This window comes from Urtica dioica, chromosome 5 (genome assembly GCF_054948205.1).
Source record: "Urtica dioica subsp. dioica isolate 48M chromosome 5, U.dioica_male_clone48M_v1_H2, whole genome shotgun sequence".
NCBI lineage: Eukaryota > Viridiplantae > Streptophyta > Magnoliopsida > Rosales > Urticaceae > Urtica > Urtica dioica.
Window position 1 is genome coordinate 39908532 of NC_142760.1, and position 27748 is coordinate 39936279.

At 38.2% G+C, this 27748-nt stretch overlaps 2 protein-coding genes and 1 pseudogene across 4 annotated transcripts; all 3 read left to right on the top strand.

Annotated features, from left to right (window-relative positions):
• The first annotated feature begins 2511 nt into the window (after nucleotides 1-2511).
• LOC149398453 (dihydroorotate dehydrogenase (DUF3598)) lies at nucleotides 2512-7432 on the top strand. Its single transcript, XM_089615996.1, has 5 exons — nucleotides 2512-2917; nucleotides 4127-4495; nucleotides 5112-5204; nucleotides 5737-5882; nucleotides 6554-7432. Exons 1-5 carry the CDS (start codon nucleotides 2588-2590, stop codon nucleotides 7017-7019), a joined length of 1404 nt encoding a protein of 467 aa, XP_089472122.1. The 5' UTR covers nucleotides 2512-2587; the 3' UTR covers nucleotides 7020-7432.
• A 5537-nt stretch (nucleotides 7433-12969) lies between these two features.
• On the top strand, nucleotides 12970-19609 carry G18F (autophagy 18 F-like protein). 2 transcript variants are annotated; one of them, XM_089614097.1, is made up of 8 exons: nucleotides 12970-14033; nucleotides 15421-15891; nucleotides 16402-16821; nucleotides 16906-17139; nucleotides 17250-18014; nucleotides 18652-18818; nucleotides 18915-19260; nucleotides 19365-19609. In XM_089614097.1, exons 1-7 carry the CDS (start codon nucleotides 13836-13838, stop codon nucleotides 19255-19257), a joined length of 2598 nt encoding a protein of 865 aa, XP_089470223.1. In that variant the 5' UTR covers nucleotides 12970-13835; the 3' UTR covers nucleotides 19258-19260; nucleotides 19365-19609. The 2 variants fall into 2 exon arrangements, with proteins under 2 accessions (XP_089470223.1, XP_089470222.1); XM_089614096.1 differs by having other exon boundaries at nucleotides 12971-14033; nucleotides 19357-19609.
• A 119-nt stretch (nucleotides 19610-19728) lies between these two features.
• LOC149398455 (disease resistance protein At4g27190-like) lies at nucleotides 19729-23805 on the top strand (annotated as a pseudogene). The gene is made up of 2 exons (XR_016296949.1): nucleotides 19729-20101; nucleotides 20254-23805. The product of XR_016296949.1 is annotated as a disease resistance protein At4g27190-like (transcript).
• The last annotated feature ends 3943 nt before the right edge of the window (nucleotides 23806-27748 follow it).

Genomic DNA, 27748 nt, shown 5'->3' on the forward strand with positions numbered 1-27748 from the left:
CACCGGGATAGAGTGAGGTTGGATCGGGTAATATCATATCCTAGTTGGCTCGAATTCTTTAGCAAGGCCGGAGTCCGGGGCTTGCCGGCGAGTGGTTCGGATCATAACCCCATTCTTTTAGATTTTTTTCTTCTAGATGAAAAAGGAAAAAAAGCCATTTTGTTTTTATGATGCTTGGGGAGATGATTCGGGTTGTAGAGAAAGGAAAAATCGTGGTGTGGGGAAGTCGCCAAAAATGGCAAAATGAAAAATGGGGAATGTACATGCCACCATCAATGAACAAAGAGGATGAGCTCTTGAGGATTCAAAGCGATGTGTGGTCTTTCTCTAATCTTCAAAGAGAGATGGTCATTCAAGAGGAGCTTTCGGACCTATCTACCAAGGTGGAGAAAGTTTGGAGACAAGAGTTGAGAAAGGTTTGGCTCAAAAAGAGAGATGCGGATACTGGTTTTTTCACACAGCTACAATTGTTAGAAGAAAAATAAATTACATTGGCCGGTTAATGTATGATCGGGGGCAAGTGCTCGGGGCTAGGAGAAAGATAGGGAGATTTTTGAATCATAATTTTGGAGAGCTTTTCAAGTCTTCCAACCCCTATTCGTTGTACAACCTTGAAAATCTCATTCTGCCTCTTTTGGGAGACTTGATAACGAGTTGTTAAAAGCTATTCCAGTTATGGTGGACGTGAAAAAGACCATGTGAGCTATGTCCGCGCTCAAAGCTATGGGCCTGGATGGTCTCCAAAGAGCCTTCTATAAGAAGTATTGGGATATTGTGGGTGCTTCTTTGGTTGTCTTCATTCAAGAGTTCTTCGGGGGCAAAGAGCTCGATCCAAAAGTGAGTTTTGCGCATGTGGTGCTTATTCCAAAATGTAGTGGGGCGGAGTTCGTCGACAAGCTTCGGCCGATCAGCCTATGCAACTTTAGTTTCAAGATCATCACGAGGATCATTACGGCTCGTCTAAGGAGTTTTCTCAACTCCATGAATTCTCCCTTCCAATCCGTTTTTGTCTTGGGAAGATGGATAACGGAGAACACTAACGTGGCACGTGAAAATGAGGCCTTATTGGTATCAAAATGGACAACTAGGTCATTATGGTTAGCTTGGCTAGTATGAAAAATTGTCCTTGTTGTCCTTTAAATCATTTGTATAAGTCTGTTGTGGATTTAGTTTCTTAGTCCGAGGAGGTTAATTTTGATTGGTGTAGTAGCAATGTGAATGTTGTGGCTCGTAGCCTTAGTTAATGGGCCAATCGGTCTGATGTTTTTGACTTTTACTCTCTTGGGGAGGTCCTGCCCCCCTGTGCGGATCGATGTCGAGACTGATTTGAATTTATGATAGCTTTCCTGGATCCTTATTGCTCTACCGATCTTCCTCCTAGAATGTGCGCAGAGTTATAAAAGGCCATTGATTTTAAAAAAAGTTATTTTCCTCACATCTAGCACCCAAAAAATTATAATATTGATAAGGTTATTTTGATTGTATTGATACTATAGGACACATATTTTATAATTATTTGCAATATTGTTACTAATTTTATTGATCTAAATTTACTGAGATATCTGCTAATGCAAAAATTTGGATAAACACTTAGAATTCATGTGGATTGATTTAACTTGGATTGTAGTGTGAGGTGATGAGTCAAATTGGTCTATTAGAATTTAGAGAGAGAAGTTGAACGAAGAGTTGCAGAGTTTTGTCAAGTTAAGTGAATTTATCTTTACATTAGATTTTTTTGAGTTATTTATAGACAAGCCAAGAGGCTATAATGTAGAGACGAATCTTCTAGAAGATAATTTTCTAGGTAGGTCCCGTCCAATTAATGAGTTTGTTGGGGAAATCGAGGCAAATCTTTGAAGCTTGCCTTCAGATGACAAGAGAAGGTCGGACTCCTCCTCAAGACGAGAAGGAAAGATGACCCTCATTTTCGAGGTGGAAACTGATCTTTGAGGCCGGTCTCCTTGATTGAGGAGGAGTCTGGTCTTTAGGTTTTACCGATTTCGAAACATTTTTTAGGTTCGGAACCATTGGATCCCATCTTTTATTTTTTTTAGTTTGGGTGTATTTTTCTAAATGAGCAAAACGACTCCTAATGATATTAGTTACCAACATTTTTTTTAAAATCGTGGTATCCGGCTAGATCCGACTAAAGTCCACGAGTCCCTGAAATTATCGATCGGGAGATTATCCAAGTGACCCCAACTGTTGCGTCTAGTTATCCAAGTGATCCCAACTGTTGCGTCTAGTAAAAATCGAACTGGGGAAGTATAATATCCCAAGAAGGATCACCCTTACCATTACCGATATTATATCGACAAATATTTTATAAAATAATTTAACTAAAATAATATTTATCAATACTTAAAATAATATTAGTGATATTTGATTTAAAAATTAAGATCTAAATAGAAAAATGCCTATAAATTAGTATTTTATTTTTCTGACAATTAAAAAATTGTTTATTACAAGCCTTAAATTGAAAAAAAAAAAAAAAAAAATCATCTTTGAATTTTCGCAAAGGCATATCGAACTTGAGTTTAGCGGCTATAGCCAAGGCATTGAACTGAATCCGTCGCCGTTGGAAAAAATGGCCTCGCCGTGCCTCCACCGCAGCAACGCGTTGGGGTCAGCATCAGCCACGTGTCACCCGTTCCTTTCTCTCCCCGCTAAGTTCCGTCGAACTCGGCGAAACGTCGTCGTTTGTCAGCTGCGGAAGAGACCGGGGAGTCAGCGAGGCGTGGAGCCCAAGGGAAGGAAGGAGAACGTTTGGAGCGTCGACAACGCCGCGGTGGCGAGTCGGAGGCCGCGTGGTGTCGCCGGAAAGAGGAGGCCGAAGAAGCGTTCCGGCGAGATCGGCGGCCAGGTCATGGTCTCCGGCGCTATGCTCATGGAGGTCGAAACTCTTCTCCAAGCACAGGTAAAGAAGAACTTGCCGTATATTTGATTATCAACGCTCTCTTCTTTCAATTTTCAACATCGCAAAACGCTTATTATCTCCATTGGATAGCTAAAAAAAACAGATAAACTGTTAATTTCTAGTAATTGCCAAATATTAGCATTTAACTCCAGGTTTCTTAGTCACTCACGATGATAAATAAAAATAAATAAAAAACCACTCTGGTTTATCGGTTATTTTGACTGGATAAAATTTTTGTATCTTTTAGCTAAATAGCCAATTGAAAGCAATAGACTTGCAAAATAGTCAAATTTTGTCTAAAACTAGTTCAATAGTCCAAATTTGCAAAAAAAATGAGCAAGTAACTTTGGCTATTTTGTATAATTTTTCCTAAAATTTTAATCCATCGAATAATTTAGTCATAATGAATTGTTTGATAACATTGGTTTTACTGATTTTTTTCGTTCTGGCGAGAGGTGTTTCTCATGAATCCACATAGTAGTGTTTGGCAATCATAATAATAGGGCATTGCATTTTTCATGAGAGAGAGAGAGAGATGACTGTTTGTTTGTATTACCATGATGCATTCTCACGAGAGATGACTGATTGCATAATAGGACATTGCATATCTCATAATGCATTGTTTGTTAACATTGTTTTTTATCGATGTTTTCGTTTTGGCGAGACGAATTTCTCATGAATCCACTGATTTCAACCGCATTGCTGCTAGATTGGCCATTGGACTCGAAATTGGAGTTTGAAAGTTTGCATTTCATGATAGTAAATAGTAGTGTTTGGCAATCAGAATAATAGGACATTGCATATCTCTTAATGCATTGTTTGATAACATTGTTTTTTATCGATGTTTTCATTTTGGCGAGAGGAATTTCTCATGAACCCACTGATTTCAACCGAATTGCTGCTAGATTGGCCGTTGGACTCAAAATTGGAGTTTGAAATATTGCATTTCATGATAGTAAATAGTAGTGTTTGGCAATCAGAATAATAGGACATTGCATATCTCATAATGCATTGTTTGATAACATTGTTTTTTGATCGATGTTTTCATTTTGGCGAGAGGAATTCATCATGAATCCACTGATTTCAGCCGCATTGCTGCTAGATTGGCCGTTGGATAGTAAACAGTGCCGTTTACTATCAGATTAGGACATTGCTTATCTCATGAGAGAGAGAGAGAGAGATGACTGTTTGTTTGCATTCCCGTCTCAGGAGCCGGTGATAATGCCGGCGTGGAACACGTTTGCGAGCAGCGTGAGCGGTATCTGGAAAGGAGTGGGAGCGGTTTTCTCTCCGATCACGGCTCGGATGGAAGCCATCGAGATCGGGAGCAAGGACGAGAACCTCTACGATTCCTACACGTTGTCCCACATCGTCGAGGCCTCGCCGCAGAAGATTCAGAGGGAGACGAAGTGGGTCACGTTGAACCCCCGCGGCGAGACGCCGAAGCCCCGCCCGAGGGGCTTCGGGGCCGATGACGGAAGTGCTTCTCTGCCGAGATTTTCGTCGTTCGATTTCGAGAAGAGTGACGTGATGGAAGAGGATACCATGGGCAACGAGCCTGGCCTTGTTTATTTCGAGGTATTAATGATAATTAGTGGATAGATAAGTAAGGGGTTAAATATATATAATATGGGCACTCTGGATATACCATATGAAAACTCGGGTTTTGCCATATAGTCAACCATTGGTAAATTTTAAGTAAGTAGCCACGAGATTTTTTTAACAAAGCCAAAAAGACGCTGATAGTTATAAATATTCGTTAATAATTATAAATAACTATCAGACTCCAAGGGCATAAATGGAATGCTAAAAACGTCCAAAAAATGTTGGCTATTTTTACTTAAAATTTACAAAAGGTTGGCTATTTAGCAAATCTCCAAATTTTAGTGGTTTAGTTACTCAATTAATTGTATACAATACTTGGAAGTAAGAGTTAAGTTATAAATAAATTAGTGGAGAATGTCATCGGAGAAGAAAGTCCCAGGATTTTCTTGTAATTCGAATGTGGTTTCAGAGATACAAGAAACTTACCTTCTTTTTATCCAAGTACTATTCCGTGATTTTGTTTAGTATTCTGTTGATTATACCCGGTTGGTTTGCAAACTCGAAAGTAATCCATTATTATTGCACTCTTTTATTGAACTTGTAGGTATGATTTTTTTTTTTTTTTTTTTTTTTACCTATCCATTTTCAGGATGGTTCGTATTCTAGGGGTCCCGTTGATATCCCGGTTGGCGGTGCTGACGAGTCTGAATATTACTTGTCGCCAACTTTCAAATTCGAACAGGTAACACAGAATCTATTAGAGAACTAACGGAACACCCAATTACACGTAATAACTTATAATACAAGAAACACAGAGAAATAATGAATCCACAGATATATAATGCGAAATAATTTTTAATCCTTGGTTCAGATCAACAAGATCCTAGTCCAAGTTAGGGTACAAGAGTCCCTATTTTGTCAGTTACGATGATCGCAGATGAACAAGCTGACACAGAGTCTAAAGCTATTTCCAGGGACCAAAAGAACCCGTTTCTTGCTCTAATACAATATTATATCCCAACCCTCGTGTCTCTTTCTATCTCACTCTAAGCTAATGTAACAACAGTTACATATTAGCCTTTATTCAATAAAAGGCTTTTATACAACAGCTCGGTTACAGTGACATAAACTGCCGGTAATTAAGGGCTTTGACTCTGATGTGGCAGAATGCTGAGAACACTCTTGTCTCATCATGTATCTTTTATGAAGTTCTTGTCATTATTCCTGTATATCACTTAGCTATGTTGATATTAGTTTAATATTTTGTGGTCAAGTGCTTGGTCAAAGGTTGCCACAAGAGGCTACGCATTGTTCACACGATAGAGTTCAGCGACGGAGGTTCCGACATACAGATACTCAGAGTTGCTGTCTACGAAGAACAGTGGGTCTCTCCCGCCAATATGCCCGATGAAAATGAAAGGTAACCTTTTTCCCCTCGGTTTTTATTTTTAATTAATTTATTTATTTATAGCTATGTGATATAATATTTGCACCGCCGATTCCCTCACCCTTCGTTATGGCTTGGTTGATGAAGCCGAGAGAAATCTCATGTCAAAAGCATTTATTCTCCGCACGAAACGTTGAATTTTTTTTTTTTTTTTTATTTTATTTTTCCAGTTTCTGTAGACTATGTTTGGAACTTGAGGGAAATTTTTCGGAAAAGTCCGTCGTGCGAAATCTTACGAGTCCCTGGTTCGATTTCCCCTGGACGCAGCTATTGAGACCATTTGGGTAGTCTTCAGGTCGATAATGCCAAGGCCTCGTAGATTTTATTCGGGTTTAACCCGGACACGACGTTTATAAAAATATAAAAATAAACAAATTTGCGAAATCAGAATCCAGATAATTCGCTTGGGCGCAAGATTTCATCCCTCTAGCTCACACATGTCTGCTCTGCTCTGCTCTCTCTCTCTCTCTCTCTTCAATTATCTAAACATATCCAAAGAAGAACAGAAAAATATGAAAGAAAAAAAAAAACCCCCCTACTATTTTCCCCGCCGTAAATTATTTTGATTCTACCTCGCCGTATGCACCAAATATTCTTCATTTTTATGGATGGTTTGAAAAAAAAATAAAAAAATTCAATAACAGCGACGCGGAGTTCGAGGCGAAGCCGTTCTCGCAGCGGAAGCGGACGCAGCCGGGCCAGCTGGCGGGTCAGTGGAAAGTCTTCGAGGTCAGCGCTACGCCGATATTCGACGAGGAGGACAACGAGAAGAGCGAAAATAACAGCTCGCCGCCGCTGGTGTATTTCTGCCTGGAGACGCTGAAGAGGCGAGGCTCGCCGGAGCAGTCGGCGAGCTTCAGAGACGAAGAGGCGGCGGACGCGCAAGACGTGACGGTGATGTGGCTCCCCGGGGGAGTCACCGCCTACGTGGACGTGAAGAAGGACGGGGTGCTCTGCATCGGAGTCGGTTGGTACTCCGACGAGGGGATCAACCTCGTCATGGAGAGGGACTACGGCCTCGACGGCAAGCTCAGGGAGGTTCGATCCAAAACCGAGGTCAAGAGAAGGTGGTCCGGCTCCGATCCCGACTCTCATCCGATCCCATTGTAATAACAATAATGTCTTTCTCATCATCTTAATTTGTCTTTTATATAGAACTTGATTTTAAGGATGTCAACGTTTCGTTTATTTTAGTAAATTAGCCATTTACCAAAATTAACTTGTGAGAATGCTAGAGACGATCATGTAAAATATTATCTGATATGAGGCCACATAAAATGATGATGGGCTATTGAGGGGATCAACCTCGTCATGGAGAGGGACTACAGCCTCGACGGCAAGCTCAGGGAGGTTCGATCCAAAACCGAGGTCAAGAGAAGGTGGTCCGGCTCCGATTCCGACTCTCATCCGATCCCATTGTAATAACAATAATGTCTTTCTCATCATCTTAATTTGTCTTTTTATATAGCCATCTAGTTGTTAAAATTTAAACTTGATTTTTAAGGAAGTCAACGTTTCGTTTATTTTAGTAAATTAGCCATTTACCGAAATTAACTTGTGAGAATGCTAGAGACGATCATGTAAAATATTATCTACCAAAATTAACTTGTGAGAATGCTAGAGATGATCGTGTGAAATATTATCTGATTAATGAGGCCACATAAAATGATGATGAGCTATTAAGGGGATCAACTTCGTCATGGAGAGGGACTACAGCCTCGACGGCAAGCTCAGTGAGGTTCGATCCAAAATCTAGGTCAAGAGAAGGTGGTCCGGCTCCGATCCCGACTCTCATCCAATCCCATTGTAATAACAATAATGTCTTTCTCAACATCTTACTGCTTTTACTCTTGTAATATAATTTTGTCTTTTTTTTTTTTTTTTTTTTTTTTTTATATATATATATATATATATATATATATATAGCCATCTAGTTATTAAATTTTAAACTTGATTTTAAGGAAGTCTAACGTTTCGTTTATTTTAGTAAAATTAGCCATTTACTGTCATTTACCAAAATTAACTTGTGAGAATGCTAGAGACGATCGTGTGTAAAATATTATCTGATTAATGAGGCCACGTAAAATGATGATGAGCTGTTGAGATGAATATGATATTTAATGATGAGGAATGATGTTCTTGAGTTGAATATAATTATTTGTGATGATAAATTGATATTATGTATTCGTTGTATGAACTATGAATTTTGAACTATTAAAAAATATGTTTATTTTTGCAAAATATTCGTATTGAATACCCCTCGGTTTTTTATATTTTTTGTTGGTTTCTTCTACGGTAAGCAGTTTCCTGTCGATACTGATTTTTTTTGTCTGAATACTTATCGATTTCTTCTGCGGTAAGCGATTTATTCTCAAAATTGAAGTCTCGGTACAGTAAGGATTTAATGCGATAGCTATCATTATAATTAAGGCGAACCTTGTTCGTAATCACATGTATTAGATAGCTATCATTCGGTCAGTCACATCGATGTTGAGGCATGTAACAAGTAAGTGATTTTAATGTGAATATTAGCGGAAATTGTAACTCACTGACCATCAAATGGTAGTGCTTGGTGAGAAAAGTTGAGCTTGACATCTTTTACCATGACTGCGTTGTTGAAATAATGTTGAAGCGCCTCATTATTCGAGAGTTGTGGGGGATGAATGTTAGCGATTGTTGCATTAAAATTATATTCAAAATTCATGTATTTCAAACCGGTATTTTGTTAATTTTCTCTACAAAAATGAACGTATTTGCTAAATTATAATTTTTATTGAATGAAAGACTTTTGTGGACCAAGAATTCAATCATGAGTGGGTTAGGCTAGTACCCCCACTATATCCTATAGAAGGGACCTAGTTCGGATTTCCCTATTTGATTTGTGGAGATCATCACAAAACAGAAGCTTATCTTATGTTTTATAAAAAAATTGCTATTTAACCAACGTTTCGTAAAAGTTTCATATATTATATGGCCACCGATGTTAACATGAAAAAACTAATCTATATGACTTTTACGTAAATAACTTTTTATTTCTGTTATTTTATCCTCATTAATTTTAGTTAATAGCTCAAATATAAAATTAACAGAACCTTAACTATTTTGTAAAATTTAAATTTGTTATTAGTTAGTTAGTTACTGAACCCATAAATAAATACAATATTATATATATAGTCATAGGTAAATTTCTGTCAATGGGTAATGTTCCTACACTCAAATTTGGAAATATTGCACCATCTATATCTAATTTGTTTGCATAAATGTCTCTTGATCAGGGAGGGAAAAAAAAGGGAGATCACCACTCACTATTGCATATTGTATTTAAGAGCAATAAATATGAATACACGTAGTTAGAAGTTATAAATATGTCATGAGTAGTGAAGGTATATAAGTTTGATTTCTTTTTGTCCACCTTTCTACGTTAAACGACAAGAGCTTATTAGTTAATAGTTGACAAGTAGTATCTCCATGAAGCTAAGATTACGTTTGCTTGATGAGTTGGCGAAAGAAATTCGTGGAATCTAAAACAAGCTCACAAACTTGTTTGTACACTCATTTCCTTTTCATCCATTGCCTAAGATCTTCCGGAAAAAAAAAAAAAAAATTCATTGCCTGAGAGTCTAAGATCTTTTTGTTTAATGAGCATATACTCACAAGATAGATTTTATTGTTATCATCCAATACATTATCACCAAAGTTTTTTTTAAAAAAAAGTTATCGCACAGTGACACAATTCCACGACAATATCATTTTTTTTAATCATTTGCTAAAATGAATACGTTTATTTATTTTTGTATGGGAACTTTTTTTTTAGCTCAAATTTGTGAATTTGTTTATTTTTTTTTTGCTTTGAGCTCAAATTTCTGAAAACGATGTTGAATTTCGGAATTTTTCATTATTAGCCTAAATAGTTGATAATTGACATGTAAAGAAAGATGCCAATCAATTTTATAAGATTTAGTGATATAAGAATTTAATTAGCGAATTTAAATATAGGAGATTTAATTTCAGATGCCGTCACAAAATTTCAAAAATATAGATTTATTTAAATCTAGACATTTTTGACGATGATCGTGACCAGACCTAAAAATTACAAAACATAAAGATTGAGATAAAACGAATGGAAGACGATAAATTTTAGATTTTACATCAAATAAAATTGTTTAACCTTACAAATATTGGTGAATTAACAAAGTAACCATGTAATGCAAAATCAATATTCATAGAAGAAAAGTGACTATGATGGTATGTTTGAGAATAAAGTTGAAAAATCGATCTTAAATATAGTTTTTTTAAAAGTAATTTTGGCATATTACATGTGTCGAGAGCCTAATACGTACGCCGAAGCAACTTTCCCAAAATTGCTCGTTCTAACTTCTAAATATGTTTGTAAAAAAAACTTCTAATTCTAAATATGTTTTTTTAGCTTGCTATTAATTGCACTGTTCCATGTCTAACTAACGTGACGTGCACTTTTTTTTTTTGGGTCGTGCAATGAACTAAGCCACAAGTTTTTTCAAACAATTGTAATGCGTATATATTCTTTTGTTTTGTTTCCTTTTTCCTAATATGTTTCAGGCAAACATGGAATACCGTTTGAGGTGAAAATAGGAATGATATCTAAACTTTTAACGTTAAAATAGAGGTAATTTGGATAACTGAGTTTGTAAAATGCCACTATTAGAATACTTTTCGATATAGAGACAAACTTGTTTGCGTTATCCATTTATGTGTACTTAGAATGATTTATAAAATTAAGTGTAAATAATAATCATGTATTTTTTTTTTCTTTTTTTCCATGTAGCTTTGTATCTAAATACTCTCAACGATTTTTTTCATTAATTTTTTTTTTTTTTGTGAAAATAGTTTTAACATTAACTATTCTCAACAATTGTTGAGAATATCTAAATACTCTCAACAATTTTTTTCATTATTTTTTTTTGTGAAAATATTTTTAACATTAAATAAATATCAAATTCAATATAGAAAAATATTAAAAAATAATTATTATTTTGGACATTTTGCGTATGTGTGTGTCGAAATGAGTAAATTTTATGTTATTTTATAACATTACAATTATAATTTTGTTACATGTAAAATGTACAATACAAATAATCATAAAAAACTCATTTGCTGGTATATGTTAAGGACTGTTCATTTAAAATTATGTTTGATTTTATTTTTGCTAGAAAAAGTTATAGTTGATTTATCTATAATTTTCTAACCGATTATGATAAAGAAGACTTAAGCTCTATCTATTATTTGAGGTTTTACTTGCGAGGCAAGCCGTTCTTCCAGTAGAGCATAGGATACTATTTGACGTGGTTTATCTACTCTACTTTGTGGAACAGGGAATCACAAAGCTCTCGCAATCCTAGACGTCGACTGCGTTGACCTCTCAATTCCGCGTACAAGGGTTTAGTTTCAGTACGAAACTATCCACTGGAACGCTCATGGACACGTCCTCTCCAATAGCAATCACCTGTCCACATTATGGCAATCACGTAGCCACCATGTGTATTACTATTTACAACATTTTTCTTAAAAAAATATTTTTTTTGAACTATAAAAAAATTAAATTTAAAATACACAATATAATATATATATATATATATATATATATATATATTATGTTGTACTCGAAATAAATAAAATAAAATGAAATTAGAAGACTTTGTTGGACTAACCAATCTCTTAATTTTTTTTGTCCATTAAATATATAGTCATTTTTACACTTTTATATTGCTATATAACAAATCTTTTGTAAATATTAGATAAATGGTCATGTCCATATATTTATATGCGTAAATTGACGCGAATAACTCACCATTTTATTTAAATGAAAGAGCAAACTAAGGATGTCAAATCATGTTTGTAGTTATTTACTTACTATTTACGAAAAAGTGGTTATATAACAATGTAAAAGTGTAAATATGATTAGTTACCTAATTTTTTTTTAAGATTCTAGCAAAAATTTCATTTTATTAAAAAAAATAGCTTATCATGTTGAAATAAATTAAATTAATCAAAACAATAAATTTAATTTATTTCGATCTGGTGAATTATTTTATTAAAAAAATACTTATTTTTTTTTTTTTTAAAAGAGAGCTGACCATTGAGCTACTAACCTAATTATCACTTAAAATTATTTTTTTAATATATATTTCTTATAGGTACTTCAATTAATATTTTTTTTTCTCATTTAATTTTTTTGCTTGTGTACCAACTTAGATAAATGAGTTTTATTTTGAAGGGACAAAACACTAACATGCAAACCTAAAGAAAAACGATAGATACGATTTTTTTTATTTTATATTTTTAATACTTTTAATGGGTTCTATCGCACATATAATCATACCAAACACGGAAAAAGAAACATCAAAATTTGAATTAATTATCTGATAAAAAAAATTGGTTACCTTGAAATAAAAGGTTAGAAATACATGTTTCTCTCCCGTGTGTGTGTGTGTGTGTTTTTTTTTTTTTTTTTTTACTTTGATCTTCCATTTCTTTTGAAGAAAAAAAGAAGTTTATAATACACAACTTTTATCTTATATAATATGCTCCTAAGAATGAATGCTATTTTTTGTTCATTGCCTTAGCCTAGGTGTATATGAATGGTATTATAATTATTTTCTCCTTTCTCTTAAATATTCCATACTCTTATGAGCTTATCATAAGATTACGTTACCTCAAGATAATTAAGGCTGCAAAGTTACATTCACATCCTTGTTTTAAGCCATTTAAAAGCCTTCTTAGTTTTATTTACAATAATTATATTTCGAAAAATACCAATCGTGTTTGTGAAGTTGCGATTAATGTTGGACTACAAAAATATATCTAAAACCTACAAATCAAAATTACTGTGACTATGGAAATCCAAATTGCAAGTAATTAAAAAATAAATTTATTGGAGGAAGAGTCTGAAGAGAGACAGAAAGAGACGTAAACGAGGTGGAGTGTGTATACTGTATATATAATAATAATTATTATATATATATATATTATATAGATGAAATTTTTTTTCTTCTTCTTAATTATAATTAATTTATTCTCCTAAAACTTCAATAGAAATTCTCACGAGAAAAAAAAAATTAAACGGAAAAGAAAACACTTTTCCATTATCCAAAATCTACTTCTCTCTCTAAACGGTCTCTCTTTCTCTCTCCTTATTGATCTTCTCTTCGTCAAATTTCCGTATAGGAAACTCCAATCGATGAATCGAACAACATCGATAATCCCTAAACCCTAGACTTTGTACCATAGGTTGATTTTGACAATTTATAATTTTTTTTCCTAGTTTGTCAAATTCAGATTAGAAAATCGATATATATATATACACCAAAAATTTCGTTTGTATATCAGTTGAATTTCATTTTTTTTCCCTTTCCATTGCTTTTATTACAAAGTGTTTTTTTCCACTGAATTTATTTATTATTTTTGTTTTTGTTTTTTTATTTGTTGAAGATAAGGCCTTTCGGAATTTGGCCTGAATCGATTTCGCACCGTCTTTTTTTTCGTTTGTAGTTTTGTGAAATCAAAGCAAAAAAAAAAAGGCGTTATTTTGTTCTTTTGTTGTTATTGATTACGTTTCTTTAGGTTTTATTTCTCTTCTGTAAATTTATCGTGTTGTGTTTAAGAGAGAAAAAAGAGGGAAAAAGAGAAAGAAAATGGAAACACAGACACTTGGGACTTGAAACCGCGATTCTTAGACTGTTTCTTCGTCACAAAACATTATTCAATTTTTTTTTAATTTCTTTTTCAATTTTGTTTTTATTTTGGGGGACATAGAGACTTCGAAACAGTTCTCGTTGTTATGATCAAACCTTTATCACCATCATCATCATCAATTCCGTCACCATTGAAACTCCCTGAAGAGTCCTCTCTTCTTGTGGACTTCATTTTCTGGTTTTCGAGTCTCCGGCGATGAGGAGCGACGGCGGTTCAAAGCAACAGGTCGGCGTTCCCCGCCATGGCCGAGCGAACGGTTTCTTTCCGAGCTCGTTCCGCGCCATTTCCGGCTATCTCCGGGTCGTCTCCTCCGGCGCCTCCACGGTGGCGCGCTCCGCCGCGTCGGTGGCGTCATCGATCGTCGACCGTGACGATGATGTCTCTCAAGATCAGGTACGGACGTTTGGTTTGTTTCCGGTTCATTTAGCAAAGCTGAAAAGCGTGTTCGTGATATGTTTATTGAAGCGAGAGATTTAGAGTAGAATATGGGAAAAAAAGATTAAAGGTTGGAACTTTGAGCGTTTTTCTCGTGACATGTTTCAACGTTTGTAATCAAATGAGTTTCATTTATTGCATGTTGTAAATGATTTGACCATGTTTGGGAAAAAAAAGAATGGGAAGTTAAATTACTAGGTTGAGCTAGTAATAGTTTAAAGTAAAGGGTGGAAAAATATCCTATTTAGCCCAGTCAATGGGTGTTGGGAAAGATTCCAGAGAGACAATCTTCTTCATTCGGCTTACTAAGTTTGGCCTAATGTTTGTTGACATTGGGTGTTATGGCTTTGAACGGAATTCTGACCTATTGTACGGATATGCAAGTCTTTGTTCGATATTGTTAATAAAACAGTCGGGGCTTGTACGAATCTGTTAGCGATCAGTAGTTACGATTTGTAGTTATGATGTCTCATACGTTTTGATCACTTGTTGTCATGCGAGGAATATCGGGGTTTTTTGTTGTTTTTTTTTTTTAAATTTTTTGCGTTGGATTGGACGTTATCGGAACATGGTAAGTTCCTTCGTATGCTTTATAGTACCTTTGCATGTGTTTTGACGTATGAAAACGTCTCATAAATGGGTCGTGTAATTGATTATCGGTTTGTGGTATTGGACGTTTCTGCTAGTTTTTTTTAAAGGTTAGATTGTATGGAATATTTATTTGTTTGGTTCGGTAATCCCTGTTGGATGTGGTTTTTAGCGTTACTAGTTGGATGCGTCCAAGACTCGCCGCACGTTTCGATGTAGTTGCGTAGTCGCGTGTCACAAGTTCATTTCCTATTTTAGAAATTGGGGTAGCAATATCGACTTTTTATTATTATTAAAGAATTTTGTCGATTCTCGATTCCCTCTCCGGGAATGGAAAAGCAAAAGAAAAAAAAAAATCTCTTTGGAGTCCTGTTTTTACTTGGAGTAAATGGGCCGCTTAGAATTGTTATTGCTGCTATGATTTGGCTGAGTAGAATCAGATAGATTGAGTGTCTTAAATCTTCATAGGGGCCAATTCTGGATATCATTGGTGTGACATGTTTTTCCTTATTTAGATTGTTCTATGACTTTAATTCCCCATATTTAGAGTGGGTCTACTTTGGCCCTCAGTGCTGTGGCGTATATGGGTAGTGGGGAAAATGCTGAAGATACCTTTATCGACTAAAAAACCCATTTTTTTTTTCTTTCTGTATTTTACTAATTTACGATAGATCCGTATTTTGTTGTGTTATTGAAGACCTTTACCCGCTGATGTTTTCGAGGACTCACTTTCTTTCTTCTCATTTGGTATTCAAAGGTGAATTGGGCGGGGTTCGACAAATTGGAAAGTGACGGAGGACTCGCGCGTCAAGTTCTCTTGCTTGGTTATCGCTCCGGTTTCCAGGTCTGGGACGTCGAAGAAGCCGACAATGTCCGAGACCTCGTTTCAAGGCACGGCAGTCCCGTTTCGTTTATGCAAATGTTACCCAAACCAATCTACTCGAAGAGAACGGAAGACAAGTTCGCAGACAGTAGGCCGTTACTGGTGTTATGCGCCGATGGAAACCTCTCTGTCGGAAACAATAATAATGGCATGCTCGACGGGATTCCTCCCCCGAACCAACCCACCATTATTAGCCACGAGTCGATTAACCGAAGCTTTGTGCCGACCGCTGTTTTCTTCTACTCCTTGAGGTCGCAATCTTATGTGTACAATATAAAGTTCAGATCGGTCGTTTATTCTGTTAAGTGCAGCCCTCGGGTCGTTGCTATCTCTCTAGCAACTCAGGTACGGCCTCGCAATTTAAAATAAATAAAAAATTGTATTAGAGAATTTTCATATTGCAGACCTAATAATAATTAACAAAATATCAAGACTGGACTTGTTATTTGGAACATATCTGTAACTAGACTTCTGTCACATTTTTAGACAAAAATGTCCCCTGAGAGTATTTAAACCATGTTTTCCATCGGTAACCATCGCAAAAAAGAAAATTATATCACGATTTTTTTGTATACACTTAAACTTTCGTATGTTAATTTTTTATTTTTCAAGTACTTTCTTCAATTTAATTAGATGTAAATGAACCATAATTATGTAATCATAACGCTTAAATACTCTCAGGGGCAGTTTTTGTCCGAAAATGGGTGATAAGTGTTGTTTCAGATATTTTTAAAATAACAAGTCCAACCTTGATATTTTGCTAATCATGAGGTCTACGCGATGAAAATTTTCTTGTATTATAGACTGGCTGCTTGAGAATCGAATCTTTTGTGTGTGTGTGTGTGTGTGGTGCAGATACACTGTGTTAACGCTACAACGTTAGAAAGGGAATACACTATTCTCACGAATCCTATTCTGACGGGTTGCCCGACTTCAGGGAACATAGGATGTGGGCCTCTTGCGGTGGGCCACAGGTGGTTGGCTTACAGTGGAAGCCCGGTCGCGGTCTCGAACTCGGGCCGAGTCAGCCCACAGCATCTGGCTCCTTCCTCGAGCTTCGCTGGCTTCTCTTCGAATGGAAGCTTGGTCGCGCACTACGCAAAAGAATCGAGCAAGCAACTCGCCGTCGGGATTGTGACCTTGGGAGACATGGGGTACAAGAAGTTGTCTAGATATTGCTCTGAGCTTTTGCCCGATAACAACAATAATTCGCATCAACTCGGGAGCCCCGTCAATGTCAATGGCCATATGACTGATGCAGATAATGTTGGAATGGTGTGTATCTCTTTTTTTTTTTTTTTTTTTTTTCAATTTTATTTGTGTTAACTTTTTTTTTTTTTTTTATTAAAAAAAAAACAGGTAATTGTCAAAGATATCGTGAGTAAGGCTGTCATTGCTCAGTTCAGGGCACACAAGAGTCCTATCTCAGCATTGTGCTTTGATCCTAGCGGTACCCTTTTGGTCACCGCTTCAGTTCAGGGCCATAACATCAACGTGTTCAAAATAATGCCTGGTCTTCCTGGAAGTTCGGCTTCCGATGCATCTTCGTCGCATGTTCATCTTTTCAGACTGCAGCGGGGCATTACGAATGCGGTAAAAAAAAAAACATACATATATATTTTTTATTTTTTTTTATTATCGTTGATTATGTTGCTATTGAAATAACAGCATTTGATTTTGATGTGTGTTTTCACTACCTTCAGGTTATACAGGACATAAGTTTCAGCATTGACAGCAACTGGATAATGATCAGTTCCTCTCGTGGAACAAATCATCTTTTTGCTATAAGTCCCACGGGAGGATCAGTGAATCTGTCGGCTATTCACTGGATGCCGAATTCGAATGCACAAACGCCAAACCATCAGAACGCTCCGATCACTCTCTCCGCCGTTAGTCGAATAAGAAACGGAAATAATAATAGTTGGAGAGGAACGGTGAGCGGCGCCGCGGCCGCTGCGACGGGCCGGGCAAGCCCTCTTTCGGGCGCCGTAGCTTCGACATTCCACCACTGCAAAGGCAAAGCTTCGTATATGGATTCAAGCCCCTCGAAGGCCAAGTACCACCTCTTGGTTTTCTCTCCTTCGGGTTCAATGATCCAATACGGGCTGCGAATATCGACTGGTTTGGACTCTGCGACGGCTGTTTCTGGGTTCAGCGCTGCCAATGAATCTGGTCAGGAGTACGAAGCGAGACTGGTGGTCGAGGCTATTCAGAAGTGGAACATATGTCAGAAACAAAATAGGAGGGAACGAGAGGACAATGTCGACATATACGGAGACAATGGAAGCTCGGAGAGCAACAAGATATACCCAGAGGAAGGAGCTAGGAAAGGAAACGGCGTGTTTCGTGAGGGTCGAGGCTCGGGGATGAAGGGAAAAGTTACTCCGGAGGACAAGCATCATTTGTACATAGCAGAAGCTGAGCTTCAGATGCATGAAGCTCGGGGTCCGCTCTGGGCGAAACCCGAGGTACTATATAGTATTGGACTTGAAATTTTGTTTTATTGTTGTTAGGATCTTAGGAATAGGAGAATATCAATCTTTAGTAGCTACCTGAGGTACATAATTCTTTCGTTAAGGGGTGTTATAGCCAATTAGGGTAAATGAATTTGCAAAATCGCCATGGTTTGTCTAAAATGAGTGAAATAGCCCAAACTTTTAATAATGTACAAGTACCATTCGTCAATAAAACAAATTATAGTAGTAAATTGCTTATAGACAAGGTTGAATACTTTTTATTGATAGTGTCAAAAAATTTGGAAAACGCAGCTTTGACTATTTTGCTAAAACTACAAACTTTGGCTCTTTTACTAATCAATTAGTTTCAAATGACTATTTTGTATAATTTTTAAATCATAAAATGTTGGCCTATAATAGATGAGATTGAATTGGATAATAGGTGTAAAGGAATGGAAGAAATTTGTAAGGAATTCCGAAAATATACTAAAAAAATGTATTCTATTTTATCATTGTATTCCATTTTATTCAATTTTATTTACTCAAAAAAATGTATGAGGTCAGTATTTGTCACTTAATTCGCGAAAAATGGGAGCATCTTTAATAATACACTGTCTCACGAATTCTCTGTATGTTAATCATTCACTAGATATACTTTCAGTCCATGGTGATGGAGGGTGTGAACATAGATCAAGAAACTCCTTCAGGCGGGGAAATCGAGATCGAAAGGATTATGACTCGTACAGTCGAAGCCAGATCGAAAAACTTGGTTCCTGTGTTCGACTATCTCCAGACCACAAAGTACCAAAAAACAAGGTAAAACATATAAAGTTTTGGGGTCCTCATTTTAATGTCAAATCAAAACACGAAACCCATCCGGTTTCATGGATTTTATCTTTCTTCTTAACACAGGAACTCTGCCACGGATAGCAATCCTAACGGGCGATACCCACAACAGAGGTCCGGTGTGCCTGAAAATGAGAGGCTCTCACGCAGAAGCAGCTCGGCGTCTCTCGATTCGCTGACCGGCGGCGAGAGAGGTGTCGAAGAAACTCTGAAGATGCCGATAGAGGCCAATCACTTTGTACATACAAATAACGACACCTCTAAAACTCAGCTTGAGACTGTAAATAATAGGGAGAGCTTAAAAACGGAGCCTCGACTCAAGTTTGTAAATAATAATAACAACAACAGCGTAGACGAAGGCTTGAACCCGGGGAATCATTTTGAAGACGAGAGCAACTCTATTGGTTAAGAGGTACATAAAGAGTTTAACCTTTTTTTATTTTTTTTTTATTTCTTGCTGTTGAAGTCACAGGGCTATGTTTTGAGTTTTCATCATTTTCATTTTCAGGTGTGCAGGTATTCTTTTATTCTCCATGGGAAAGGCCAAATTGACAGTGTTAAATACTATATGAGTGGATTTTAGAGAAGCCATAATAGTAGGGAATTAAGCTTTACTGTTGCCGGAAAATTGTGGGTGTTACTGTTATGTATGTCATTGGGTTTCACGTGCCATTGACCGTGTAAATAAAATGTACTACATGTTTCGAATACTACAATAATATGTATAACGTGTAAATAAAAGCATCAAACTTCACGACTCTTTTCTCTCTCTCGTTCTGTGTCTTTCCCATATCATGGTATGATTTACATCGTTTTACAGTCACGAGTCTAAATCCTGCTGAAGGGAAGTTAAAATAAAATGAACTACATCTTCGAGTTTGTGGAACATGATTTTACGTGAAGGCTTTTAGTTTATTCTTCTTTTGAAATAGAGTCGTTATTAATCTTCAAAGTATTTGATCACATATAATCTGAGGACTGAAATCATTTGCTTAGTTTCAGGCCATGCACAGCAACACAATTTGTACCCCAAAAAAAAAAAAAAAATCACTCCTCAAAAGTCAAAGTTAATCCTCTTGTCATGTTTTGGTCAACTGACGTAGTCAATGAAGACGGCGTTAGCTGTCTACTTAGACCCTTTCCTATTGCTGAATTGTATTTAAGTTTAATTTTTGCTTTGGTTGACTTTTGACTAGTTTGCTTGAACTATGGCAGAGCCCAGAAAACTTTGCATCAGAACGCCAACTTCATAGGTAAGCTCGCTTTTCTACATGATTTGTTTCAGAAAAAAAGAAAAAGAAAAAAAGAAGAAGGAAGGAACTCGAATTCTCAAACCAAATTCTCAAACAGTGTTCCTCAAAATTCGTGCTTCCGATATTGATTTCCTTGGTAGATATTTGTACAGAGTTTCGAAACCATTTCTTGCCATGGAAGTTTTGGCTTCGATCTTGGGCTCGATAGTCGCAGAAGCTGGCCGATCGGTTTGCGGGTCTGTTAACTCTAAGATCACGAGCCTTTCTCGATGGAAGGCAAACATCCATGCCTTGGAAACGGAGATGAAGAATCTGACGGATCTCAGGATTGAAGTCAAACGCCGATTAGAACCTGCTGATGGAAGAGAATCGAGCAGACAAGTTGAGGAATGGCTTAGCACAACTGAAGAGTTTTTTATCAACACTCGGGCTATTCAGGCAAAGATATCGGCGAAAGCTAACAGACGATGAAGCTGCACTAGGATTAGATTCTGCTGGAAATTGGCAAGGGCTGTTGAGAAGACACAAAGGCTGGTCAAAGACGGTAACTTCTCCGGCGGTTATTCGCCGGAAAAGGTCGAGCACATTCCTGGACCGTCTATTCCGCGGGATCAAACGACGCCGTCGAGGACTTTGGAGAAGCTTGTCGAGATATTGGACGACGAGAGGTACGCGAGGATTGGCGTTTGGGGTATGGGAGGAGTGGGAAAGACCACCCTGGTAAAGAACTTGAACAACGAGCTCAAGAGAAGAAGCGACCGATTCAAGAGACCGTTCAGCGTCGTGATATGGGCGACAGTGTCAAAAGACTCGGACACGAAGAGGGTTCAGACGCAGATAGCCGAGCGTCTGAATCTGGAGGTGAGAGCCGAAGAGAGCGTCGAAAGGACGGCTCGGAGGCTGTACCAGAGGCTCGACAAGGAAGAGAGGTTTCTTCTCATTCTGGACGATCTCTGGGAGGGGATCGACTTGGATTGCTTGGGCGTCCCGCGGCACGGGGGTTCGAAGCTCGTTCTCACGACTCGGTCGCTGGAAGTCTGTGGGTCGATGATGACGAACATCGATGTCAAAGTCGATACTCTCAGCGAGAACGAGGCTTGGCAATTGTTCTGTCGAAACGCCGGCGAGGTGGCGAGTTTGGAGAGAATCAAGCAGTTCGCTGAGGTGGTCGCCCGAGAGTGCGGCGGATTGCCTTTGGCCATCGTAACCGCCGGAGCCGCGATGAGAGGAAAGACGATGCCGAGCCTGTGGAAACACGCGCTGAGCGAGCTCCAGAGATCGGTCCCTTTCGCGGGAGGGATTAAAAACCGAGTCTTTAGTCCTCTGAAGCTGAGTTACGACTCTCTGGAAAGTGAAGACGTCAAGGCTTGTTTCTTGTACTGCGCTTTGTTTCCCGAGGATTTCTCGATCGACGTGGGAGAGCTGGCGAGGTGTTGGTCGTCGGAGGGTCTGATCGACGAGAGCCACGACCTCGAGAGCTCGTACCACAAGGCCTTGGCCATAGTGGAGGCTCTCAAGGACTCTTGTCTCCTAGAACACGGGGATCAAGAGGACACCGTGAAAATGCACGACGTGGTCCGAGACGTCGCGATATGGATCGGATCGTCGCTGAGCGATGGTCTCAAGTTCCACGTCCGGTCGGGGATGGGATTGGGCGAGGTATCCGAGTCGGAATTCTCGGATTCGCTCGGGCGAGTCTCCTTCACGAACAACAAGATCAAAAGGCTTCCGAGCAGCGAAATGCGATGCTCGAAGGCCTCGACCTTGCTGCTACAAGGGAATCTTGCGCTCGAAGAAATCCCCGAGAGCTTCTTCCGGGCATTCCGAGCTCTCAGGGTTTTGAATCTCGGCGGGACCCGGATTCAGTCGTTGCCGCGTTCTCTTCTCGAGCTCGGCGATCTCAGAGCTCTCCTTCTGCGAAACTGCTTCTTTCTCGAGGAATTACCTCCGCTTGGAGGGTTAGTCAAACTTCGGGAGCTCGATCTCTGCGCGACCCGCGTGAGGGAATTACCCAAAGACATGGAAAGTCTGACCGGCTTGAGGCAAGTCAACCTATCTCGAACTCATTACCTGCAAAGTGTTCGATCCGGGACCCTGTCGAAATGGACTTGCCTCGAGGCACTAGACATGACTCTGAGCTGTTACCACTGGGGCACTAAAGGAAACACCGAAACCGGACAAGCCAGCTTCGAAGAGCTCGGCGGTCTCGAGAGGCTCTTCTCCTTGTCCGTACGACTGAAGACGATCCCGAGTCTGGGCGATGACACGACGTGGATCGACAGACTCAGAAGATTCCAATTCTTCATCGGCACGGCTGCGAATTCCTTGCCCGGCAAGCACGACAAGAGAAGGGTCACGATCAGCGGGCTCGATCTCTCGGGGGAATGGCTCGGCTGGCTCCTGAAGAACGCGAGCTCTCTCGTCCTCAACAATTGCAGAGGACTCAACGAGATGCTCGGAGCCTTGTCCGTGTACAGCGCCGATAACTACGTGGACTTGTCCAATGTCAACGCCTGTAGTTTCATGTCCCTGAGATCTCTCACGATCACGAGCACCGGCGATCGGATAAAGCAAGGAGGCTGTCCCGCTCTGTACGACCTCGTCCCGAATCTAGAGGAGCTTCGTCTCCGCGGCTTGGGAAACCTCACGAGCGTGTCCGAGTTCGTGGGCCATTTAGGCTTGCTCTTCCCGAAGCTGAGGTCCATCGAAGTCACGAGGTGTCCGCAGATGAAAAGCCTGCTCGGGTACGGGAACCTCATCCTCGATCTGCCGCGCCTCGAAGTCATCGAGGTGAGCTTCTGCGAGCGGTTAGAGGAGCTCTTCGTCTACACTTCGGACGAGGGTCGGGGCACAGAGCCGGTCGCGCCGAGCCTGAAGGTGTTGGAGCTGAAGAGCCTTCCCAAGCTGAAGAAGCTGTGCCGGGACGGAGAGTCGTGGCCGGGGCTCGATCGGGTCTGCGTGGCAAAGTGCAATCTTCTCGCCCGTCTGCCTATCTCGACCGTGGTCCGCGAGATCAGAGGCGAACCGCAGTGGTGGAGCGGCTTGAAATGGGACGATCCGAGCTTAGGATTGGCCTTGAATGCTTGTTTCAAACCAATCGGCAACACTTAGAAATCTGATGCCATGACATGGAAATATAGTATTTCGAGCGGATTTGGATGGCCTCGAACTCCGTGAACAGCCTCTTCTAGATGGGTTCCAGAAGAAGCTCTGGCATAGCAAGCTCTCATATTCGGTTTGGGTCGTTACCAGAGAGGCTCGGTGTAGGAGACAATGGTGGCTGTGTTGGGTTTGCCATCTTTTTTTTTTTTTGCCCGAAGTTAGTCCCGGCGCAAAGTGATCTTCGAAAACCATTCACTTGTGGAGGTTTTGTCGAGTCCGAGTGGATTGCGAAGATCTTCCCGGTTGACATTGATGGCTCGTAATTACGTTTCTTAGCCAAGAAGGTATATGAGGTGGTGAGGACCGTTGGACTCTCTGTCATTGCTCGCTGCCTCATTTGGTTTGCCTTCGAGTAAACAAATAAGATTTATTTATTTATTTATTTGTTTATTTATTTATCTTTTCATCTGCTATTTTATATCTTCCTATTTTGTCATTAGTTGTCTTCATGTTTGGCTCTCTTCTGAATTGCTCCACCAAAAGAAAATAATGGTAACGTATGTTCTCTTTTTTCTAAAAATAAATTTCCCTTGTTAGTAAAGTGGGCAAGTAAAGATTACAGTAAATATATACTTACCCTTTTGCCCCCCTTTTTTGGTAGCAAATGAATACTTCCAAAATCATATTATATGTTTAACTAACCTACACGGAAGGTTTCATATAATTGAAAATCCATTAATCCACTAATAAATCTCTCATTTAATTATTTGATTTACTAAACTTTTTTTATTATTTTTTTTTGTTTATCTTTTTTTCACTTTTTCTTTACGGTTTCATTTTAAAAACAAAAGCATTAGAAATTAAGAATAGAGTTATTTTAAAAGGTCTGAAAATTTGAGATGTTTAAGGAATTACCATCATAAAAGAAGGTATTTGTGTAATTCTCATTAAGTTTAACGTAACTAGTTGTCTATTTCTGGGAAGTGGCTCGGTGGTAACGAGCTGTGATCTGATCACTAAAAACTAATTATTTTAATAGGGATTATTCCTATTCTATGACTTCCACAATGATTTTGGACCAAAATCAAATAAGTCTAATTTAATCCTATTCTATGACTACCTATTTTCTTTAAGTACAAAAATACCCTCAATTTTATTAACATTTTGTTTTTTATTTTATTTTAGTATTTGAATTTCCTGGTCTCTCTCTTCTTCTCTCTCTCTCTCTCTCGGGTTCATCCCGATTTTTTTTTCCTGCTCAACTCATCTCTCTCTCTCTCTAGTTCTTCTCCATTTCTTCGACAGAAACCACCCAAAATGACAAGCACCCCGACCACTATCGATGAACACCCTTTTCTCTTCTTCTTCTTTCCTTCACCTTCGCGCGCCATCTTCACCAGCCGGGCTCCTCCATTCACGCGCGCTCCAAACTGAGGTAAACGAGTCTCGCCGCGAGCCACGGCGGCGCCGGAGCGAGGGAAAACGTCGGGGAAGAAGTGAGAACTCACCAAGGAAGGTTAATTTCGTGGATTGAGGTAAGAATTCCTCTTTCTCGGATTGAATTCCAAATTTAGGGTTTATGCTCAAATTTGGGGATTTTTCAATTCCGTGAGGATTCTGTGAAATTGGCTGGTGATATTTGGTCTTTGGACTCCATTAGTGAGGATTATGTTTAGAATTTGAGGATTGCTTTCGGATTTCTTTCAACTCATATCTCTCGCTCTCTCAAAAAAGTTTCTTGTTGTACTAGCGTTTTAGTCGTTGAATTCCTGTGGTCTTTGAAGTTAAAAAACAATGAAAGAATGATTATTTGAAGCATGGAAAATCTGTAAAAATTTCTGAAAATTTCTGGAAATTCGTTGAAGATTTATTGACATTGTTGCATTTTTATTGACATCAATGTCAATAAAAATGCAATTTTATTGACATCAATGTCAATAAATCTTCACAGTTTTTTAATTTTTTTGTTATGATTTTAAATGTTTATAAATGAATTTTAAACGTTTAAAATATGAAATTAACATCCCGATTACACTCTTTTATGCAGTAATGGGTGATATTTTAGTGTATGTCAAGCATAGTGGTACATGGGTTAAACCTTCATGCTCTTTCTACTTTAATGTTGGTAGGATCTATACTAATGTGATATGTTCTTTCTCACAATTATTTTTCAATAACTTACTGTGACTTTTTATTGACATTAATACTAATAAGTTCCAATGATTATTGACATTAATATGAATAAAAAAAAGAACATGAATTAATTATTTTTCTATAACTCACAGTGACTTTTTATTGACATTAATACCAATAAGTTCCAATGTTTATTGACATTAATATGAATAAAAAAAAGAACAGGAAACTCACTATGCTTTTTTATTGACATTAATATCAATAAGTTCCAATGTTTATTGACATTAATATGAATAAAAAAAACATGAACTAATTATTTTTCTATAACTCAGTGACTTTTTAATGACATTAATACCAATAAGTTCCAATGTTTATTGACATTATTATGAATAAAAAAAAAGAACAAAAATTACTTATTGTTCCAGAACTAACTATAAATACTTGTTCATTGTAGGTGAGACATTTTTCTGTTGAAGTTATTATTTAGGTGTCATTCACCCTCATGGCAGTGCTAAAGCATGGGACATTCCTGTTGAAGTTGAGCAAAGAAGCACACAATAGAAAGACATGTGACGATCTTGTTCCTTTGTCTCAGAGAAGTAGTCGTTGAATAAGTTTTAATTTTGTAACCATTTTGTAATTCTGAAGATGATGTAATACTTTATAATTATGGATGTTGACTTTTGTGAATATGAAATTCTTCTACTTCTCTTAAAACCAACAGTTTTATTGATAAGGATGTCAATAACGTTGAAGTAACAATGTCAAACCTCTCAGTTTATTGACATTGATTTCAATAAACTATCAGGTTTATTGACATTGATGTCAATAAACTGTCTGGTTTATTGACATCAAATAAACCAGACAGTTTATTGACATTGATATCAATAAACTAGCTACTGTCAATAAACTAGCTACTGTCAATACAAAACACATGTTATCAAAATTGGGTAACAACATACTCTCCAGTTTGCTATTTCATATGAAATAAGAAAATTACAACATATGAATCAGGAAAAAAACTGAGTAACATTACTCTCCTCTAGGCAAGATCTCGACACTCTATTCCATAGTTGTGTAACAAACTGTACATCATTCCAACATTCATGATACTGCTAATAATTACAAGGTAATAATAATTAGATAACTCGTTGAATTTTTAAAACGGACGTTCCGCGAGTGTTCGAGCCTAAACCGAAACGCCGTTATTCACCCGGTCTCGGCTTCGCCTCGTCGATGCTCGAGCGTAGCTCCGTCATTTCCCGGCCTCATCCTCGCCGCCCCGAACAGTCGCTGTGGGCTCTGCGTAGCCCGCCTATATCGAGTCTAGACCCTCGACAAGTAAAACTCACAACAAAGCGACAAAACACGTTAACATGTTAGAGCCTCCGGTGAGTTTGGGCCGGCCATCATAGATGACTACTCTAGAAGGGCATGGGTCTACCTCATCAAGCACAAGAATGAAGCCTATGAAACTCTTCGACATAGCAGAGATTGTACTATGGGAATGTTATAACCTCGCTATCCTCATAAACTCTTCACCAGAAGTCTAGCGTGACCCACGAAACATAATATCATTCTCACAAAGGACATATACAAGGGAAATACTTGACCAATATAAAGATAGAGACATTGTTCAATGGGATTTTATAACCAGCCCTATTAACACTGGACTGACTAAACGACGAGACTTGAACCACACTCTAAAGCGAGTGATTCTAAAATAACTACCTCAGATAGCCAGTACACAAAATAAAATTCACACATGTTTGATAACACCATCTAATTTCCAAAATATCTTCAGTTTCGTAACTATTCTTTGTGGACGATTCCGATAAATGCCCACCTAAGAGTCTCCAAGTTAACACCATGTCAATATTTACAGCAGGCACACAGACCAAGTGGCCACCAAGAATTAGGACATTAAATTGATTCAAAACTATATAAACACAATATCTTTGCGCCAAAAACGAATTCATCGATAACCATTAGAAATATCCATCTCAAATAACGAAAAATAACCATAAGATTCTATAAGGACGATTCTGAACTCGATAAATGCCCACCTAAAATTCAACAAGTTAACTCTCTCCATATTTACAACTCACGACCAACTCCAAAAATTCAAATCAAACCGTCCAAAATTCAAGAATAAATTCAAACCATCAATCTCAATCTCTCAAATCCATATGATAATCATCACCAACAGAGTCTAATCATGATCCAAAACCTGCCAATTTCACGAAATCAAAATCCCAATTTGAGCTACAAACCCTAGAATCACACAAATCCATTTCGGGTTTGATTCCTTACCTAATTTTCGTGGATTTGGACTCTCCGGGGTGTGTTCTCTCTCTCCCGGCGCTCGCTTCCCGGTCGGCCGGCCACGGCGGCTCGCGGCGATTTCCTTTC